The sequence below is a fragment of the Thermobia domestica genome, chromosome 16 (assembly GCF_964235325.1).
Source record: "Thermobia domestica chromosome 16, izTheDome1.hap1.1, whole genome shotgun sequence".
Taxonomy (NCBI): Eukaryota; Metazoa; Arthropoda; class Insecta; order Zygentoma; family Lepismatidae; genus Thermobia; species Thermobia domestica.
In genome coordinates this window covers 121,217,244-121,240,080 of record NC_137469.1, presented here as the reverse complement: position 1 = coordinate 121,240,080, position 22,837 = coordinate 121,217,244, and the positions used below count along the sequence as shown (strand labels likewise).

The 22,837-nt window shown below is 34.1% G+C and overlaps 1 protein-coding gene and 1 long non-coding RNA gene across 2 annotated transcripts in view; one reads left to right on the top strand and one right to left on the bottom strand.

Moving 5' to 3' along the window:
• LOC145673382 (structural maintenance of chromosomes protein 6-like) overlaps positions 1-22,837 on the top strand; it is a 260,927-nt gene that overhangs the window by 215,505 nt on the left and 22,585 nt on the right. Inside the window, exons 20-22 of the mRNA XM_081743030.1 lie at positions 8,171-8,336; positions 13,392-13,505; positions 19,405-19,602. Of these exons, the coding sequence (XP_081599156.1) occupies positions 8,171-8,336; positions 13,392-13,505; positions 19,405-19,602 (478 nt within the window). The remainder of the gene's footprint in view (positions 1-8,170; positions 8,337-13,391; positions 13,506-19,404; positions 19,603-22,837) is intronic.
• Positions 67-17,992, bottom strand: LOC145673383 (uncharacterized). Its single transcript, XR_014128747.1, has 3 exons — positions 17,280-17,992; positions 2,997-3,059; positions 67-416 (listed from the first exon to the last, which is right to left on the bottom strand). It is a non-coding gene; the product is annotated as an uncharacterized LOC145673383 (long non-coding RNA).

The following is a 22,837-nucleotide window of genomic DNA, read 5'->3' as shown; positions in this document are numbered from 1 at the left end:
TTCCTTATCCTTCAAGAATTTCGAAAGAATGAAGTATTCTCTTTATCCTCCAACGATTTTGAAACAAGAAATTACTTTTATCTTCCAATGATTTCGAAAGAATAAAATATTCTATTTATTCTTCAACGATTTCAGAATAATAAAGTATCCTCTTTACCCTCAAATGATTTCAAAATACTGAAGTGTGTTCTTTATTCCCAAAGAATTTGAAACAAATGAAGTGTCCTCTGTATCCTTAAACGATTTCAAAACAATAAAATATTCTTCTCATCCTCCAACTAGAGATTTAAGAACAAAATGTGTTCACCAAGATTTCAAAACAATAAAGTGTTCTCTTTATCATCCAATGATTTCAAAACAAACACTACTCTTCGGGCATCTATTTGGTGGGGTATGGAGAAACCAACAATTATGGCCTAGAAGGAAAAATTCATGAGAATTTTTTTCAAAATTATTTTTTTATTTTTTTATTTATACTAGAAACATATAAATTAAAATATCTACATCTGATCAAATTCTTATAATAAAATTAATGCGTTACAAACAATTTAGTCGGTGTTAAAGCTGTGTTGAATATTATGCGATAGAATAAAACAATTTTTGATCTAGACCATGTTCTTAAAGCATCCCAAGAGTTATCTTCCATGCGTTACAAGTGTTATACAATTTTAAGTTAATTTAAATGCAGTATCGAGATAATGTTACAAAATTTAAATATCAAAAATCTTACAATGGGTGATATCAATAAAACGGAGAAGTTACTCATTATTCCCAATTTTGTAATAGTTACTCGCATTGGTATCAATAAAAAGAGAACTGAGCACTACTCGTCTCGGCTGACCTCGGAGAAGCCCCGCCCTTTTGAACTAATCACACCTCTATTCTCGAGCCGAATAACTACTCCGCGTTTGATATCAATAAAAATCAAAGACTCCTCTGTGATGTTAGTAACTTCTCCAAATTTGTGGAGCAAACTAAATAGGTGACTCCGTGCGAAATATGGCAAAGTATATGATTGTTTTGCTACGTAGAAAAACTTATAAACTGCATACAAATGTTGCAAATGGAGATTACAAATAACATTATAGGTTCATGAAAGAAAATGTAGAGTGGTTAGCATAATTTTTTTTTTAGGAGAATCAACCGGAGTGGTGCACTACGTAATGACGAAAAGATGCGGGTTTTCTTGCGTTACGTGAGTGATCCGGGATTCCAGGTCGGAATGTCAGGGGATTCTGGTGTGGCTCAAAGTACTGTGCCTATGACTACTACAAGTGTGGATGCGATTATTGCGAAGTCTGAAAATGAATTGTTTCCGAAAGTGTGTGTAATATGCAAACAGCAAAGGCAGAGTGGTAAGAACAATAAACATTTCCGGGTTCTATCGGAGCACTTGACTATACACACGTGGCAATAAAGAAACCTAGTATTTTGGAGACGAATACGCTAATAGGAAGAGCTCCTTCGTGGCAAAGCGATTAGCGTACATGCCTTTGGCATGGGAGAACCGCGTTCGATTCCCGACGGGAGCTCATGTGGTTCGGATTCCACGTTAATCAGTGGGTCACGTCTCATATAGCCTCGCTACTGAAAAGGACGTTAAACTCTAAATCAACTCAACTCAGCGTTGATAGGAAAGGTGTATACATGAGAACGTATTTTGTTTATGTCAAGGCGAAAGGGGACACGTATGGTGTGAAAAACGCAATCAGATGGACGTGCTTTATGATGTGACTGGCTGGACTTTTTTAAAAAGGAAACAAAGGGGCCAAATGTCAGATTTCGTTCTTAAAGCCAAACAATCCGCAAAGACCTTGGACAACACGTGATATGCGCTTGTCGTGTTAATCTTGATATTGCTAGATTCGAATCAACATCCATCAGCTCCAATAGGTTCGTTCCTATAGTTTCAGTGTTACTTTCTTGTTTCCCGTTTTTTTTTCTTTTTGTTTTATTCTCGCTCGAATATTAAAGATTCTCTTTTGGATTTGTGTCTCAGTCGTAGATGTATTTGATATTTCGTTGCATTTCACTGTAATTGAATTCAAAACTTCGGCTTTCCTTCGTTTACTTTCTGGTAATTGTGACTTTGAAAGTACCACTGGAAACTCTCCACAAATGCACTTTGATTGAAACTGTCATTGCTACCTGCCCGTTCCATGGCGTTTAGGATACTACGCCATAGATTTAAAACAACGAAATGACCGCGCGACGGATGGGAGAAATGAGTAATCACTTCTTTTATTGATACAACTCACTGCTACGCGCAGAGGAAACGCGAGTGAACGTTCATAAATCTGGAGCAGTCTAGACCTGAGTAGTGGCTTGTTTTACTGTTACGGAATTGAGGGAGGAGATTACTCCAGGTGTGGTTACTCCGATTCTCGATCAGGACTTCTCACGAGTAGTTACTTATTTTTATTGATATCACCCAATAGCCTCCTAAATACACAAAAAAAGTGTATTGTATATTGAATGTTTTTCATAAACTATGTAAAAAGTATGAATTTCAAGTAGCTATTATCTACTAGCATGACACTTAAAACTTCATGGTAGTAAATTTCGATTTTATCCTTTGAAATTTCGATAATGGAACTTAAACCGCCATTAAACTGTCATGTTTGACATTTTGATTGACATGGCAACTTCCTATTGTGTTGTAACAGTCCAAGCGGTCATTATAGTATAATATAGTATTAATGGTGGATGATCTTGATACATTGACATGAAAACTTTCTAACACAGAGGTTGTCACACTTTTGACTTATTTTAATTGGTATGGGGTAATTGACGATCTAGAAGGAAAATAATAATCTCATACGTCACATTGTTTTGAAAACGCATTTAAGTAGGGTCTATACTGAACTTTCCAATAGAGGTGCTATGGACTGACGAGTGAACATTCAATGCAACAAACGCATTTAGGTCACTTATTGGATCGCGAGAATCCTCAAGCTACTCTTACGTAATATAGCATAATCATAGGGTCACCTTACCCAGAGTTTTGGAAAATATCGTTCGGAATCAAGCAGCAGCTGTGGTTACAAAACGAGATGCACCTGTAAAGACATGGTTTTAAGATACAAGTAAAAACATATATTTTAGAATAATTCTGTCAAACTGCTACAGAGATTCATAATTAAAAAAAAATAATGTAGTCAAAATAAATTCTGAAGTATTATTTGCTGTGCATCTGACGTTCCGGAGCAGTGGCGGCTGTTTAGGGAAGTAACATAGGTAAAAATTACAATTTTATCACTACACACTTGCCCAAGAAAACTTATCTAATATCAACATTAAAACTTCAATACATGATTTAGACGATTAGGTGACTCTTTTCCTTAGCATGTAGAGTAAAATTGTATTTTTTCTAGATGTGACTTCCCTCAAGAACCACTACTGCTACGGAGATTCAGCGAGGAAATGACTGCCCTAGAATTTTAATTAGTGTTAATATTGTACTAATCATTCATATCCATTGGTGTATTCATTGTTAAGGTTCAATTCGAGAAATAAATATAGATAGAAAATTTATAGGCAAATTAGGTATCGATTGCGTAAAAAAATAATAATGAACTTTATAAAATTGTTGTAGTTGCATTCCTGATCAACATATTCAAACTGCAAAATAGATATTTCGGAATTTCTTGAAAATATCTCATGTAATCCTGTTTGAATTGGAAACAAGAATAGAAATTTATTTAAATATGGTATTCCAAGAATTGAAAAATTCAAAAATTAACCTTTAGTACTTTTGTCCAAATTATATAATGATCTATATCCATCCATATAAAATATCCAGTTTAGAATTTAGAAGTTCCCTTGGTAACGTTTATAAAAATTATAAAATCAATAATTAAAACTTTAAATGACTAATAGTAGGAATATAGGTCTAATTAAAACATCTTTGTCGAATTTGAATCTTAGCATTGTATTAGACGCTCGTCATTGTTAACATAATGTTATTAACCAGAATATGAGTTCTCCGACATGGATATTGGATTAGTTTATTATTGGATAGTAGATTTTTGAATGTAAGTAGCCATTTATTTAGATTGTTTATTTTCATTGATTACTTTTATCTTCATATCTTTTTCTTTGTTTTGTTTGAGTTTGTTTTATTTTTTATTTTTGCTATGCATGAAAACAATCTTTATATGTTATTTAGCATGTATATTATTTATTGTATTGTTTATTGATATATTATATATCTAATTTATGTAAACATTATTTCAAAAGCCTTTTTTAATTGGAATGAAATACTTTTTGAAGGCATGAAAAAATACAATGACCAAAATGCGATTTCTGATCTTTTTCAATGGTCTTTCAGTTCTCTATGGAACATTTTTTTAAATTTTAGCGTGGTAACTTTCCAAATTTACTCACGCCTTCCTATTGGAAACTTAGTAACGAAGTCTTTGCAACATTGTTTCCCAACAAAATCGGTCCAATTTCATGGAGTCAAAATAAGATTAAATTGTTCTTGATTTCTTATTTACAGGAAATCTGCTCGTACCTAGTATGTACTCCTTAACAGTAGCTTGAATAGTATCTTTTCTGGTGTATGCAAAAGCTTCCTACAGTCATTATGAACCAAAAGGGAGTCATTTTTATATTTTTCATCTCAAACCACCTTGCTTGCATTTGTTAGAGTAAAAAGAATCCTGATTATAGATTGAGTGTAGATTTAACACTCAGTTTTTCATAACACAAAATACACATTTCTTCACAACACATTTCTGCAGTGCTTAAAATAAAATACGGAAGTAGCAGCCTATTAGAAAAATAACGCCAGAATATATAAATAACAAAATTTATTATTATATCTACATATTCTTCATTAAAGGCCGAAGAACAATAAGGAACAAATTATAAACAAGAAATTTTCACTTAATTCTCATCCATTTATAAATAAACCGATCTTTAAATTGCTTATCCTTTTAAATTATAGTACGTATTTAAATAATAAGATAGCACATACCAATAGCCATACCTCAAGTATTTCATTCTTTGGGTTCTTTTGTTTACAGCCGTGGTATTAACGACAGGCCCATATTAACATTTTGAAAAGCGAAATAAATAGTATTCATGTTTTTGCTTTAAAAGTACTTTCTCAAGCTAAATCATTATGCTGCAGTTATTACTGAAATATTTATTTGTCAAATATCAACAAAACTAGAAGGTGTTTTTGGAAAACTTCGTCCGAAAAAAAACTTACCCCAAAAAGTAAATGTGTTCCACAAGAAATGACTTATGTCATGTATCAGGGTTATGAATGATCTATTTAATAAAATATCCATAATAGCTCATGAGCTATATTTGAGAAGACTGTCGAAAAAACAACCTCCAAGATTAAACTACTCCTTGTGAATATTCTCATGAGAATTGATTATGTTTTCCACATTGTATTGTTGTTAATGAAATATTTATGAAACATCAACAAACTGGCATGATTTGTTTCCGAAGAGGTTGTCCAAATTTAAACTTCCCCTAGTGTAAACTAAAAAAGTTTTTTTTTATGAAATGTAAATAAAATAGCTTGAGTCCTTTCTGAGAAAATCGTACAAAAAGAACTATTTCAAGAACAAACTACCCCTTGTGATATTTTTGATGACAAATGAGTTTTGCCATATTGTTTTTTTTTTTGTGTGTGTGTGTGTTAATGAAGCATTTATCAATGGTCCTTTTTTAGTTAAATGAAATATGAACAAAATTACATAAGTAATTTTTGAGAAAAAGTCCGAATATAAACTTACCATCAAGAGTAAATTACTCGCTGTTTACTTTTATAGGACAAACTAGTCATGTCATATTATTAGGTCATTAATAAAACATTTATTTTGAAATACTTACAAAATCGCCTGAGTCATTTCTAAGAAAATTTTCTGAAGAAAAGTAACATTGCAAAGAGTAAATGACCTCTTATGGATTTTTTCCAAAGCAATTACTTATACCACATTATAGGGTTGATAATGAAATACTGATATATGAACAAATTTGTTATTGGCTTTTCAAGAAATCACAATTATTGATCTTTTTTGCTTCAGTAAACTATTTTTACTTTTGGGAGTTGGAAGAACATTCGAAAATATCTCCCAGAGAATCTTAGAAAAACTTTAGAATTTAGTGCGGATACATTGAACGGTTATGGTCTTAAGGTATTTGCACATTAATGACAACAAACGAACGACAGACGACATAGAAAAATTCCTTTTTTCGACATACATTGTCCATTAAATGTATAACTCGGTTGAAATCTCGAATTCGAGTTTCTTTTGTCCCGACCACTATACTTTCTTCTCTCTTATTGTCGCTCGAAAGTAAAAATGAGGAAACTCAAAATGTTGGTAACTTTAGTAGTACCGTAATTTAAGAACAGGATGAGGAACTTTCTGCGATTGTCAAGAAACACAAAGTATACTTAAAAGTTTCATGTAATAGAAGTTTCCGGAGAGTAACCATCATTTCTAAAGAATGATGGGTCTTGGCAAAATCTGAAAACTATTTGACAGGAAATTTGCTTTAGTTAAATTTTCTCTCTGAAGTTAGTCGTTTTTGACAAACTAGTCGAAAACAGAATGAATATGCCTTTTAGTTTGTCATTGTTCGAAGATGGTTGCCTTAGCACAAATCGGAGGGATACGGACAAAATCTCGCGGCCGAAACATCGCCGCCCAAAATCTCGCTGGCCAAAACCTCGCGGGACAAAATCTCGCCGGGCCAAAACCTCGCGTGGCCAAAACCTCGCCGCCCAAAACCTCGCGGGACAAAATCTCGCCGGGCCAAAACCTCGCGTGGCCAAAACCTCGCCGCCCAAAACCTCGCGGGACAAAATCTCGCCGGACCAAAACCTCGCGTTGCCAAAACCTCGCCGCCCAAAATCTCGCCGGGCCAAAACCTCGCCACCCAAAACATCGCGTGGCCAAAACCTCGCCGCGAATGAAACTTTTCTTTAAAATTTACCCAATGAGTTTCTTAATATGCAATTCCACATTGGAAATAATAATAATAATAATAATAATAATAATAATAATAATAATAAAAATAATAATAATAATAATAATAAGAAGAAGAAGAAGAAGAAGAAGAATATACAAAACATCGTGTGCGTGGGCTTTCTCGGGTTATTCCCGTTTCCTCCCACTTTCTTTATTCGATCATTTCCTTCATCCTGGTCATCTACGTCTCCTTTAACCTACAGGGCATAATCAAGGGACGTCGTAAAAACTCATATTATTTCATACTTTCATAAATATTATTAGATTTTTGTTGAAATTTTAAGTTTTTGGATGTTCCAAAGTTCACGAAACTAACCCCGTTAGTTGTCATTACCTTCCTTATGCAGACTTTCGTTCCCTATAACCAGTTTAAAAGCATCCTGTTGCCCTATCTTCACATTGAAATTTTCTAATACAGAAATAGAATTTTCATATGGTATCGCGGGACTTGGTCAAATACCTGTGATACCTTTTCTGAAACAGCGTCTTTTATACCGTCATCCTTATCATCTGTTGGAACATTTACATTTTGGTCAGGCGAGATTTTGGGTATGGCGATATTTTGGGGCGCGAGGTTTTGGCCCGGCGAGATTTTGGCCCGCGAGGTTTTGGCCAGGCGAGGTTTTGGCCCCGCGAGATTTTGGCCCGCGACGTTTTGGACGGCGAGGTTTTGGCCAGGCGGGGTTTTGGCCCGGCGAGATTTTGTCCCGCGAGATTTTGGGCGGCGAGATTTTGGCCAGGCGAGGTTTCGGCCCGGCGAGATTTTGGGCCGCGAGGTTTTGGGAGGCGAGGTTTTGGTCCGCGAGGTTGTCGCCGCGAGGTTCTGGCCGCGAGGTTTTGTACCCAAACCCAAATCGGATCATTGGGGAGTTCAAGTATGTTGATTATAACAAATCTGTGAGGAACAAAAATCATTTTTAATTATGTCCTCGAGCAACAGATAAGCGAATTCTAATTTGGCTGGTAGATTCCTTGTGATTGTGGTTATCGTAATTACGTTTGAAACGAAGACTCCCAACAGAAGCTCCTGTGGCTCGGATCTCGTATTAAAGCTGTAGGTATACAAGTCTCATATAGCTTCGCTGCTAGAAAGGACCTAAAGTCAAATTCGGCAAAAAAAAAAAAAGCTACCTAATTCAGCTAACCTATTATAAGATTGTTTGTCTTTGTAGGGATCCAGAATCAATTAAGAAAGAATTGCATCACATTAAAAAGAATTTGAAGAGAGCAGAACAAGAAGTGGGAACACAAGAAGAAGTTCGTCGTATATTATTTCAGAAATCACAGAAATATAACGAAATGGTGGAAGGAGTCAAAGCTCTTGAAACTGGAATAGAGGTTAGTTCTTTCATATTTCTGAGAATTGTCAAAGCTCTGAAAACTTCAAACTCTTCAGCGTAGGCTTTGAAACTTCATGGAAATCACTAAAAAATTATGGAGTGAATTAAAGAAGAATATGTATACAGAAGTATCTGTATCATCATTAGAAAAACACAATGATGCAATACCATCTGCCGTTAACTGTTTCTTGCTGTGTACTATTAATAATTTTTTCCAGGAAAATAAAAACTGGCAAGCATTATTGTGTAATAAAATTGTGGAGACAAAGAAAAAAGTTAAGATTAAATTATATATATATATACAAATAGATAGATATAGGTATATATATAATCTTATTTACAAACATAATTCCAGATACAGCTGAACGCCAATTTACACTGGAGTATCTAAGAAGTCTAAGAGATGATAACATAAGATAATAATAATAATAATAATAATAATAATAATAATAATAATAATAATAATAATAATAATAATAATAATAATAATAATAATAATAATAATAATATGGCGAGGTACGAGCTATACAAAATCGCAAATGAGGTGAAATACGTTTCTCTATAAACAAGATAACCTTTTACCTACAACAGCTAGAGGGCTCAAATTTGGTATATAGGTATCTTAGGTCAATACCGAGATCCAATAACCGAACCAGCTATCTAGGGCCACTCTCAAGGTTAAAAGGTCAAATTGAAGACTTTGGGGCAAATCCTGTCAAGTGCAGATAGTGAAAGTGTAAAGGGGATAGCTTCACAAGGGTTTCTCGTCATTAGATTTTCTTCAAACTTGGCACATATATACTACACCGAAAATAAATCGACACGTATTTTTTGTTTCTTTCAGAAAATAGGTTAAGGGACAAAGGACCCCTTTTCAAAAAAGGGTCCTCTTGATTAAAAGGACAATTTTAAAGAAACAAAACTCTGCCGATGGAAAAATGACCTCAAAATAGGAAGTACGGCTTTTGTCGCTTTTGCGAGAAAAATGTTGCATGGGGTAATGGCCGTTTTGGAAATGACAAATTACTCCGCACAATCCTTACGGAAATTAGATTTCAATGGTATTGCTTCAAACCGTGATATGTTGTAGATATGATGTTCCTAAAAAAAAAGTCTCAACGGGCTCAACCAGAAATCACTGATGTTTGGCCACTGTGAGGCCAGTTTTTTGAAGGCAATCAAAGATAGTGATGTTCTGTATTTCGGTGAAAATGACTGAAATTGTAATGTTATAAATGTGATCCTGAGAAAAAGTGTTAATGGTCGTAGCCACCAATCACTGATTGTTTGGCCACTACGAGACCACTTTTCTGAAAGCAGCCGACGACAGTGATATTCTGGATTTCGATTAAAATGATGGAACTGTGATATGTTGTCCATGTTGTGATCCTGAGAAAAAGTCTCACGAGGCACAACCACCAATCACTGACCGTTTGGCCACTACAGTGTCGCTTTTTTGGAAACAGTAGCTATAGATATTCTGGATTTCGGTGGAATTGCTTGAAACCGTGATATGTTGTAAATATTGTGACCTTGAGGAAAAGTCTTAATGGACACAACTACCACTCATTGACCGTTTGGCTACTACGAGGCCATTTTTTAAAGCAACCGAAGATAGTGATGTTTTGTATTTCGGTGAAAATGACTGAAACTGTGATATTTTAGATATTGTTATCCTGAGAAGAAGCCTCCATGGACACAACCACAAATAACTTATCCTTTGGTCACTACAGGGCTACTTTCTTGAAAACAGCCAAATATAATAACATTCTGGATTTCGTTAAGATTGAGTAAAACTGAGATATGTTGAAGATCTTATCATGAGAAAAAGTCTTAATGGACACAACCATCGTATTATCGTATGATAATCGTTTGGCCATAGGACTACCAACTCTGGAAAATAATAATAATAATAATAATAATAATAATAATAATAATAATAATAATAATAATAATAATAATAATAATAATAATAATAATAATAATAATAATAAAAACAGCTCCCCCTCAAATTTTCCCATGGTATAGGTCTGAGTGTGAAATATCTCTGTTCGGACCCATTCATGGGAAGGAAATGTACTATCGTGAACAAAAGTACACTAACACCTGTATTGTGTATATCCTTAGTACAGTCAATAATAAGCTTAAAAGATATATTATGCTATAAATGAGAAACTGAAATCATATTGATCATTTTATTGTAATTAACAGTAAGTACCATTTGTTTAAAATCATTGAAACAGATGAACAAAAGTATATTAATTTTTACGTGACAATTTTGCATTTGGAAAATGAAATTTATTCTTTAAACTTATACTTCAACTACAGGAAATTTGATTTAAGAAATTCTTTTTCACTCTCAATAAATATATAAAGTTCAAATTCAAGCAAATTTCAAAATTTCCCTGATACAGTCCCTGTCTTCTTTAAAATAATCTAAACACATGAAAAAAATACAGTATATTAATCATTTATAGATGAGGAAAGCTGACGGTTTTTAATTTACAGAATGAAAGTTACTTTTTAAACCTATTTTCCGAAAGAAATAAAAAAATACGTGTCGACTTATTTTCGGTGTAGTATATATGTGTCAAGTTTGAAGAAAATCTAATGACGAGAAACCATTGTGAAGCTATCTCATTTACACTTTCACTTTTTGGATTTGACGGGTTTTGCCCTAAAGACTTCAATTATTGAAAAATTTTCTGAAATCTATAGAAAGATACCTGTACGTTACAGTGACCTTAAAAAGGATGTGTATAATCAGATAACGCACACTTACCTGTGCAAAATACAAACAGTTACTAGTCACATTGAAGAGTAGGAAAATTATTTTTTCTTGATGACTATTTGTGCTTGAAAAGGTGTTTTTTTTTTAACTTAGTGCCAAATATTAATAATGCCTTTACAATAACATAAAGGCAACGGATGATTTTCAAGTTAACAAATATTAATATATACCGGTACATTCACTAAGGAATATAAAAGCATCACGCTAACGGCTAGCAGTTGTATCGTACCACTACAAATTTGTGTCATTTGGAAACGATACTGATACATCTGGTTTCAAGGTATTTCGTGACCAGTAGCTAAAATAGTTGCGAAAGGGATACAACTTTATCCCACAATCTATTGCGTTATATTGCCATCTATGTTTGTATAAGAGCTTACTTAGTTGAGGGACAGGTACTCCAGATCTTGCTTTGTGATACAACTTGTGAATTAGTTGCTTGACTATCTATAATTTTTACGTGTTTCATTTTTGAAAATGTGATTTTTTAAAAACTACATTCATACCTGCTGCTGTTATTTTAATGGGGTTTGAATCTATCGTAGTGACCTCGCCATCCTCGTTCCACGAGCGCCTAGCAATAAATAACAACATCAAGTAATAACAAGAAAGGTTGACAATAGCTGACTAGAATTTATCCATTACAATGACGCCGTAGTGCAGAGTTATATGCAGTTTCAGAATTAAGTAAATCTACGGGTGTATGTGATATTTCATTGTATAACTTAGGAAGCCAGTAGAACAGAGAGAGTTGATGACAGTCTAGGTCTATTAAATGAAAAAGTATGTGTTACGAGTTAGACTGAATGGAATTCGGAAATACAATTCCAAGAGTAACGTTTCGGACCGGAACTGGCCATGTGTGAATTTGTAGAGATATTTTAGATCACTGATTTTATGACGAAGTTAGGTAGTTGAATATTTAGAGTTTGTAACAGTTTGTGCTTTATCATCGCACGTGTGCGAGGTAATCTCAAACGTACTATTGCCAGGAAGAAGTTGAGAACTGAGTTTAGGCGGGATAGATTTGCAGGAGCTACCATTGTCCTGATAGGTGAACAGTAATCCAGTTTAGAAGAAATTATTGCCTTGTAGAACGTTACTACGGAAGAGAGGTTCCTTATCTCTGTTAATCTGTACAAAAGTCGTAGAAGATACATTGACGATATATATATATATATATATATATATATATATATATATATATATATATATATATATATATATATATATATATACAATGCTTTAAAAATAATATGCAAAGACAAATTTCAAAATTCAAGAGTACGTTTATGTTTTAATATTATGTTGTGATGCAAGTAACTTTTTTTGTTCCAATCTTACTTTGTATGTAATTGCGTTAAACGTTACGTTATCTTAATCACCAAAATATGAATTTTTAACAATTGAATTTTAATCTGCTCAAGTTTTGAGTAAATTTACCTTCATACCAAAATCTACACTCTGTCACGTACTGAATGTTATTTGATAAATTAATCGTTGAAGTCATTAAAAGCGAAAAATATAACAGTGCCAGTTTAAGTTTCATTTAAGAAAATCCTCAAACAATGAATAAGGAAAATTGTTGCATATATAAAAAGGTCTAAAAATGAACAAGAGGACACAGGTCATAGTCACACAGTCAAAAACAAACGAACAAATTGTTATTTTGAGTTTCTCTATCTCGAACTTTTGAGGTCAACATGTCTACAAAATGTCACAGCTGAAGTTGTAAGATGACTCTTTTATCGTCATCTGTAAAGTGTATTTTTCATTATTAATAATATATGGAAAACATTGTTATTAATAGATTTCACTTGGGTCTTTCCAGTGCCCAAATGTTTGCACTACAAAATTTACTACATATTATGCACCAAACTTTGTATAAAATTTCTTTGTAAAGTACATTGAGAAAAACTAACTGCTTCTTTCTGAGTACCTCTTCCTTCATTTCTTTTCTTGCTTGCTAACGTTTCACGTTCTCACAAAATATACGACTACTTAAATACTGAAACTTATTCTCTTACCTCTAACATTCAACTGTTTCCTTCAAAGGTATTGAAGAAAACTTTAGATACAGGACGTCTAATGGTTATATGAGATATGTAACTTTCTAGTTTAACAATGAAATTTACAGAATTATATACTAGTACGTTAATGTAACAGATATTTAATGTTTAATGTATGTACTGTATATTGTGTGGAATTTCTCGTCAGAATATCGCACGTTATATGTAATTTACAAGCATTTTTCATTCGCAGAAATGTAAGCAAGCTATGAATGAACGCAAAAAATACTATTTGAAAACTCAGCGACTCACCTGTGATAAAGTTCAGTTGATATTCAAACAGATCTTATCCTGTCGAAACTTTAAGGTAAGTGAAAGGTTAAATACACACTGCATTACAAGTAATATTTCGTATCTGTTAGATTTATGTGAGTCACTGCTAGGAGTACATGTGTCACTGCAAGAGTATTTGTGTCATTGTTTGGAATCATGTGTCACTGTTAGGGTACTTGTATCACTGCTAGGAGTATGTATGTCACTGTTGGGAGTATTTGTGTCACTGCAAGTAGTATTTCTGTCATTGTTAGGAGTCATGTGTCACTGTTAGGGTACTTGTATCACTGCTAGGAGTATGTATGTCACTGTTGGGAGTATTTGTGTCACTGCAAGTAGTATTTCTGTCATTGTTAGGAGTCATGTGTCACTGTTAGGGTACTTGTATCACTGCTAGGAGTATGTATGTCACTGTTGGGAGTATTTATGTCAATGCAAGTAGTATTTGTGTCATTGTTAGGAATCATGTGTCACTGTTAGGGTACTTGTATCACTGCTAGGAGTACGTATGTCACTGTTGGGATTACTTGTGTCAATGCAAGTAGTATGTGTGTCATTGTTACGAATCATGTGTCACTGTTAGGGTACTTGTATCACTGCTAGGAGTATGTATGTCACTGTTAGGATTATTTTTGTCACTGCAAGTAGTATGTGTGTCATTGTTAGGAATCATGTGTCACTGTTAGGGTACTTGTATCACTGCTAGGAGTATGTATGTCACTGTTAGGATTATTTTTGTCACTGCAAGTAGTATGTGTGTCATTGTTAGGAATCATGTGTCACTGTTAGGGTACTTGTATCACTGCTAGGAGTATGTATGTCACTGTTGGGAGTATTTGTGTCATTGCAAGTAGTATGTGTGTCACTGCAAGTAGTATTTGTGCCTGTTAGGAGTCATATGTCACTGTTAGGGTACTTGTATCACTGCTAGGAGTATGTATGTCACTGTTGAGAGTATTTATGTCAATGCAAGTAGTATTTGTGTCATTGTTAGGAATCATGTGTCACTGTTAGGGTACTTGTATCACTGCTAGGAGTATATATGTCACTGTTGGGAGTATTTGTGTCACTGCAAGTAGTATTTGTGTCATTGTTAGGAATCATGTGTCACTGTTGGAGGAACTTGTGTCAGCGCTAGTGGTATATATATGTCACTGTTGGGAGTATTTGTATCACTGCAAGTAGTATTTGTGTCATTGTTAGGATTCATGTGTCACTATTAGGGGTACTTGTGTCAGCGCTAGGAGTATATATGTCACCGTTAGAAGTACTAGTGTCTCTGCCAGGTGTACATATATCACTGCAATGAGTATGTGTGTTATTGCTAGGATTGTGTTTGTGTCACTGTTAGGAAAAGACGTGACGTGATAATTAACAGTTTTTTTACATAACCACTAGTTAAATATATAAACCATTTATACCAGCACACTGAGAAAAATCCGTTCTCCGTACAACGGTAAATTGTACAAGTATACAGAATCCTTTCTTAGTACAGAAATCAGTACGAAGCATACGTTGTCCGTATGCTACATAGGCACTGCCCTTAGTTGTTATATCATGCCGTTGCAGGATGTCTGATATTTAACAGTCGTCCTTATATTACATACATATATGTATGTTACCTTCGTCAGCTATATGTTATATACGTCCATTGGTATGCGAGATCCTGACCCCCTATATTGTTCCATACGGAAGGTACGTACAGATGGAACAGTTATACAGAAAATATTATAAAACGTGCGTTTTCAGTTATACGTTTGCTGTACGTTAAGTCCAAAAACTACAGGATTTACAAATGTAACATACGATTTTACGTAAGCCACATACAATTTTCTCTCTCACTGCTGATCTATCAATTATTATTGGCAATTTCTCGTGCCATAAAAGTTCGTTTTTTTAATTTCTAATATCTCGGAAACTACACGCATGAGAGTTTTTCCTTAAGGATGTCATTTTGTTAAGGTCGATGTAATCTATCAACTTATATAGGTCTTAAATTTGGACAATATTTTAGGTAAATAGAAATTAAAATTTAAAAGTTAATTCTAATTATTGTTATACCTTATTATCCATACCGTATACACCTTGTTCTAATAAAGGTTTACCACATCGATTATAGCTGTTTTGAGGGAAAAATTTTCTAAGTCCAACTTCGCGTATCTTCCGGAAATAGTAAACCACAGATACTGGTTCGAACATCCAAGCCAACCTTAGCAATCGGGAAAATTGTGCAGATGTGTTTCCTTTCTTCTTTCAAATGTAATAAGACATGTTGAAATATTATTAAGTGTTGGAAAAAGTAATATTGATTGAAATACGTAATGATACAATATTCCGAAACTATGTATTCACATACTCGTTTAGTAATTTCGATTTCCATACATCCGTGATAGCATAGGTTTCCATATGTAAAAGAACATTTGTAAAGGAACATTTCCAATGAAAGGAACATTTCCAACATAGCGAACAGAGTTCTCGAAACCAAATTTGAAAAAGACAAAGGAGGAAAAGCGTCATTTGCAGGAGATATGAATGTCATTGTCTTGGAAATTCAGTTATATTTCATTAGAAGCAGCTCAGCCAGAATGATCATCTTAACTCAGTGATAAACCGCGAGAGTTCAAATCGTAAGTTGTGAGTTCGATTCCTATTTGGGTCAATTTTTGTATAAACTTCCTCAGTGCATGATAAGTTATATATTTACAACTGATTTATATTAAATTAATAAATTGCAAATATATTTACATAATAATTTCAGGAAATAAGTGATTATTACGTTTAAAATAAACACCTGAGATGTTTTATGTGTTGGCAGAACGTCAGTATATTATGTGTGAATGTTAAATACAAATTAAGAAAATTGTGTAGTCGCAATAAAGTTGGCCATAATCAATGCAGCCATAATCAATGTTACAGTTACATAAAGACATAAAATAATTTAGAAAAACTGAATGACAATTTTGTATTATTAAATGTTCCTAATTTTAATACAGTACATTTATAGTATAGTATTTACCGTAAAACTTGTTTAAAGTCAAGCTTTAGCAACATTCGTTTCAATAACAGCTGCATTAATATAACAGTTGCCATTTTTGAATAAAAAGATTCAGTATATTTCAATCAAATTCTTTTTTGTATGCCTTATATCTGGAGAACTACATACAGTGTAGCCAAACCCAAACTATCACTTAACTCAGTATGATGTGCTTATTCTGCAGAAAATACGAAACCTCAATTTAGAGGCCGTTAAAAATTTTGTGACGTCTGATCGAAGATCCAATAAATTTCATTCAATCAAAAATTTTCTTGTATCCCTTATATCTGGAGAACTACATATACAGTAGAGTAGGCAAACCCAAGCTAACACTTAACTCAGTATGATGTGCTTATTCCGTAGGAAATACTGAAACTTTATTTAGGGACCGTTCAAAACTTTTGTGGCTCCTGATCTAAAAACTAATTATTGGCCAAGATCGCAATCTTTAATGCAGTTTTTTGGATCATTCCAAAAATTCTTGGCCAAGATCACAATCTTTTGATCCATTTTCACCATTCCTAAAATTCGTGTTAATTTTCTCGTCAACACACATAACGTTATTAATGATGGTCCGTATATTTTATTGTTTATATATGAAAACGAAAGTATTCAGTGTAAGGTACATAGTAGAGAGTTTTGGTACTTATATTGCTAATAAAATAAATTGAAATCTGGTTAACAATCTTAGAATGATAAGGTTACAAACTAATCTACCCATGGTACTGTCTCTTCATTATTAAAATATTCTCTGAATTTCTCTCGTACACTTACAGACTACTAAAAATCTCTCCTATTCTTCAACGTTGAAGGTCATCTATCAAATCCGGATCACATCTTTCTGCCAATTCCACAAACCATTCCTCAGTATTTTGATTACCCATGCCTTCAGATGGTATATAATTTTCAAACATTTTTCGACGCAGAAAAAAATGTGCAAAACAAAGCAGGTTAGGATAACAATTTCAATGTTCTTTAAAGTAATATTGTTGTGGAAAATGCAAAACCATGATTCCAGAATTCCAAAGGTATTTTCAACAATTCGTCGAGCTGACAACAGATGATAATTGAAAGTTCTTCGCTCCTTATTTAGCGTCTCTCATATGGTGAAATTGTTTCCCTCACACAAGTAGATCGTTTCGTAATATACTTATTCCAAGAAGTAAGTGAATGTTGCAGCGTTCATTTGTAGATAATTTCTCCAATTTTCAGGTTCACTTCATAGGTCACTAAGTAACATCACATGAGAATACTTGTTTCCTTTTAGAAGCCAATGTCTTGACCATTTTGATACTCATGTGAATTTACGATCATAGAACGAATTTACTGTTTCTTTTGGCAAGATACAGTGCAAAGTTGACCACAGCAACACTTCCTCCATGCTGGCCTTTCGCAAACCTGAGTAAAAAAGACGAAGCTGCAACTGTGCTGGTAGCTCAGTGTGCATGAACAACAACGATTTGCTTCCAATGTTTTTAAACGAGGAAATAAATCGTTGTCAAGACTTAGCATGTAGTCCGTAATATTTAATTATTACATAACAATATTGTTGTACCTATTTTATATTAACTTTATTATTATGGATGTAATATTGTTAGTTTCAATAACATAATATAATTACGTATTTTTGACAAGTTTCAGTTTGCGTATTAATACTTCAATACTTATATTTTAACCCTAAAGCATTACTTAATCTTTAAATATCTTATGTGTGTCATCAAGATGGCTGTTGTAAACCTAAATAAAGACATAAATTTTCAAACAATTATTGCGGAAAAATTTGCTTGATATTGGTTTCTTTTCATTACTATTTATTCCTGTTTATTAGTCGTACAACAGAAAAATAAATGAAATTTTTAAGTTTTATGTCCCACAATTATGCTGTAGACTTGAGAAGACGGATAATGAATGGAAATGTTTAACTTTTTTAAACGAGAGATATGGAAATGACGGGCCATTTTCGAGCGAAAAGTGTGCAAATAGACATTTTATCCTGAATAAGACGCATAGAAGTTTACATGGAAAATCTCTTTTCTGCGTAATTTGCTGTAAGATATGCGAGCAATGAAATGGTAAGATATTTTGTAGGGTAAGTGTAAGAAAAGCAAACTTTCATACTGTTATAGATTAGGCAAGTGAAGGAGGAACATTGGTGAAATAATTTTGAGTGCGCAATGGATGTGCTACAGTCTTCCTTCACAACAACGCGAGTGCGCATACAGCCCAGTAGACTACCACGGTGGCGAAGCAGTTTCACTGGGACATGATCGACCATCCTCCCTACAGCCCGGACCTCGTTGTAAGCGACTTTCATTTATTCCCATACTTAAAGGAGTATCTAGGAGGCCATCGCTTCGCTTCAGACGAAGAGGTGAAACACTTCATGACAACGTGGCTGAACACGCAAGGACAAGATTTTTACTGAGGGAGTCATCAAACTCATCCCACGATGTGAAAGTGCCTTAACCGATGTGTAGACTATGTAGAAAAATAACCTAATGTATGCACTATCTGTTGGCTGTATTGGTTGTATGAAATAATAGATACACGTTTCATTACAGGCTTTGTAATCTTAGTTTCTGATCACTCCTCGTATTTATTTTAAAATAAATAGTGATGATACTGAAAATTAACTTGCTTTGTTGTTTGTTACTGAGACAGGTGCAGTAATGATAGTTAGATTTGAGTATTAACATTTGTTTGATCATAAGTTAGTTGGCGGGAAACTAGAAGGAGGTAAACATAAACAATCAGGACTTTTCGATGAAACAGGATTTTAACCGATGGTGTACATTGAACCAAAGACTTGGGAGCAGAACTAATACATGTACTAATATAATAAAGATCATAGACAATAACGATAACTTGTTTGAGTTTAGAATAATTTCTGTCATTGCAGGGAGAAATCATATTTGATCACAAAAATCGAACGTTGGACATTAATGTTGCGTCAATTAGCAGAAGTAAGCGTCAAAATTCCGACACAAGATCACTATCTGGAGGAGAGCGTTCGTATTCAACAATGGCGTTTATACTGGCAATGTGGGAAACAATGGATATACCCTTCTATATGCTAGATGAATTTGATGTCTTCATGGTAGGTAATAGAGAAAACAGTTGAAGTTGATTTTCAGGGAATATCTATGAGGAAAAGATTATAATTAATTGCTTTATAGTAAGAAATAGATAAATGAAAAGATGAAGATACGAATAAGTAATATATCAAGGCCACAGATCTACCAGAAAAAAAAAACAGTGAAATTACTACAAGAACAATTAGCAGTGTCACTACTCAACGGAAAGGAGTTTGGTTTGTCACAATGTACAGAACATGAAAATTAAATTTCGATTTTATTTATTTATTTGTTTATTTGTATTTCGTCTCACTCACCATTCCCCACTCATAAACTTTAGTATGATAAATGATTATTTGAAAATAGAAAATATTTGTCTTTAGATTCCTTGAACAGAATTCCATTTTAGCTTTGTGTTCCACGGACAGATCTTACTATTTTGCATCCTGAGGATTATACTAACCAGCTAATTTCAATAACAAGATGCACGCATGATATCCACTCGTGGGAATGAGGAACAATTGATTTTTGATTGTTCATATCTTGGGATCAATTGCATGGATCACGCCCATTAGCAAACTCAATTCCTAACTTCTAATCCTCTAGATCTTGTCCAAAATTAATGGCGATCCATCAAGTAGTTCTTGAGAGTTCGTGTCTTACAGGACACAGGAACTCGCAGAGTAAGAATATAAAAGTGTTTCTGGTCAAACAAACTCCTTATAAATAAAAGCCTTTATATTTTGTGTATATTTAAGAAGTTGGGAAGAGTAGTGGCCACAATATTCGTTATAACACACATAGGGTGATTTCGCCAATAGTCGACCGCTGAAAAAAAATCTTACTTCTAAGCACTTATAAAGCGTGATGATTTCATAGTATTTGACAAAAGTGAATTATTTGCTTTATTTGGGTTCTTTTGTACCATGCCGTGTGTTAACTGCTCACTTTTAAAATTTTGCAATGATATAAAAATACATTTTGCGAAAACTCATCAAAATTCCCACTTGTCGACCGTCATCGCTCAGTAGTCGACCGCATTCATGCTATTAGTCGACCGCGCGCAATTTCTATCGTTTCTATCACCTAGAAGTAATTGATTGCCTTAGGTGATATTTCGAAATTGTATTATTCGCGAAATTTGAACTTGACAAAACGATTGTATAGATTTTATTTAATTTTCATTAAGGTTTTCTCCTTAGTGATTATAAGTGAAAGAATCACGCTATTAAGATTTGATACATAGCTATTTTATTTGGAATAATGGATTTGAATATTAAATAGATTTTCCACGTGAAACAAGACTTCTCTCCTGTGTTATATGCACACGTTATCTTATCACTTTTATTACGGTTTTACAAATCCTAAACAAAGTACGAGTCTCTAATAATTTAGAAAATCCTAAGTGTTCACTTTTCTCCTGTGTGAAATATGTTTTTCTCCGGTGTTCGGTTTCTCTCCTGTGGCACTTGAGCACATCGAATTACTTTCTCATATGTGATAAGGCTTCTCTCCTGTGTTACTTGAGCACATCGAGTTATCTTCTCATAATGTTAAGGTTTCTCTCCTCTGTTATTTGAGCACTTCGAGTTATCTTTTCATATATGATAAGGTTTCTCTCCTGTGTTACTTCAGCACATCGAGTTATTTTCTCATATATGATACGGTTTCTCTCCTTTGTTACTTGAGCATATCGAGTTATCTTCTCATATATGATAAGTTTTCTCTCCTGTGTTCCTTGAGCATATCGAGTTATCTTCTCATGTATGATAAGGTTTATTTCCTGTGTTACTTGAGCAAATCCAGTTATCTCCTCATATATGATACGGTTTCTATCCTTTGTTACTTGAGCACATCGAGTTATCTTCTCATATGTGATAAGATTTCTCTCCTTTGTTACTTCAGCACGTCGAGTTATCGTCTCACATATGATAAGGTTTCTCTCCCGTGTTAGGTTTCTCTTTTGAGTTACTTGAGCACATTGAGCTATCTTTTCATGTAATAACAGTAAGTTCCTGATTGTTTATTCAAATCATTTGTATGGTACAATCTGCGCACAGGAACTGCTTATCTGCAAGTTCTTCCCATGTATACCCAGATAATTCGGTACACCGAAGATGGAACCATTTATCACATTGATCGCAACCCACTGGTTTATCCTCACTTTCCAAAGCAAAATCATTTATTATCACTCCACATCCTGCGCATATAGCTCCATCGCCGTAATCAATTACATCTTCTTCATTGTGATGTTCTACAAGAGTAGTGGTCGTCTTCTTCGATCGTTTTTTTGATTTTCCAGTTTGTTGCTCTTTTTTGCTGTTCTTTCATCCCTTTTGCGTTTCTTTTCCTCCTCTAGTTTCTTCTGTTCTTCTTGTTTTGCAGTCAGTGCGCGGCGATATTCTTCTGAGCTAATTGCAAACGGTATCTTCTCTACCTTCTTCTTAGGCTTTTTGACTGGACTCTTAGGCCAGAACAGATGCTTTTTAAAACTTGGCGTTATATATATTGGTCTGATAGTTTTAGGGGTTGTTGCGCGCTTTCAACGTCCCTTGTTTCTTGCTGTGCTTCTGGTACGGAAACCAGAGCTGCAGTAGCAGGTTCTTTGAGAGAATAAGTATCTTGCTGAATATCTTTCATAGGTTCAGTTTCATTCAGTGTAGTTGATGTGTTTTCTTTCTTCTCATTTGATGGCATAAATTCTGGAATAGACGCTTCCTTTCTCATAATAATGAAAGGCCTCTCTGATTCTGTTGTTGGAGCAGACATAACTGATTCTTTGTTTGGCACAATACTGATTTGATCTTTCTCTTGTGCTGCAATGGCGTCGAATTCCTCAGGTATCGTTGGTAGAATAGATGTTATATTCACTCTGTTTTCAGTTGTTGCACTTGCATTGGCTTCAACAGCCAATGACTGGAGAAGATCATTTAGTAAATCCTTTCCAACAGTGAGAGTAGCTTGAGACAAGTGTTCATTGTTGTCATCAATTACAGGGATTTCACCAACTGCAACTTCGTCATCTAATGGTAAGTGGGCACTTTTATAATCAGTTTGTAGTGCTTCGTCCATCGGCTTTTCTGCTGGAAGTTTCAAAACTTCAAGAACAGCGTTGAAGTCAACCGCAGCCTTTTGAAGTTCATCCTTGTACACAGTAATAACTTTTCTTGCAGTACGAAGGTCTTCTTCACTAACATTTGGCTGAGTGGAAGTACTCTCTGTGCTTTTACATACACTCTTGATGCATTTTGTGTAGTC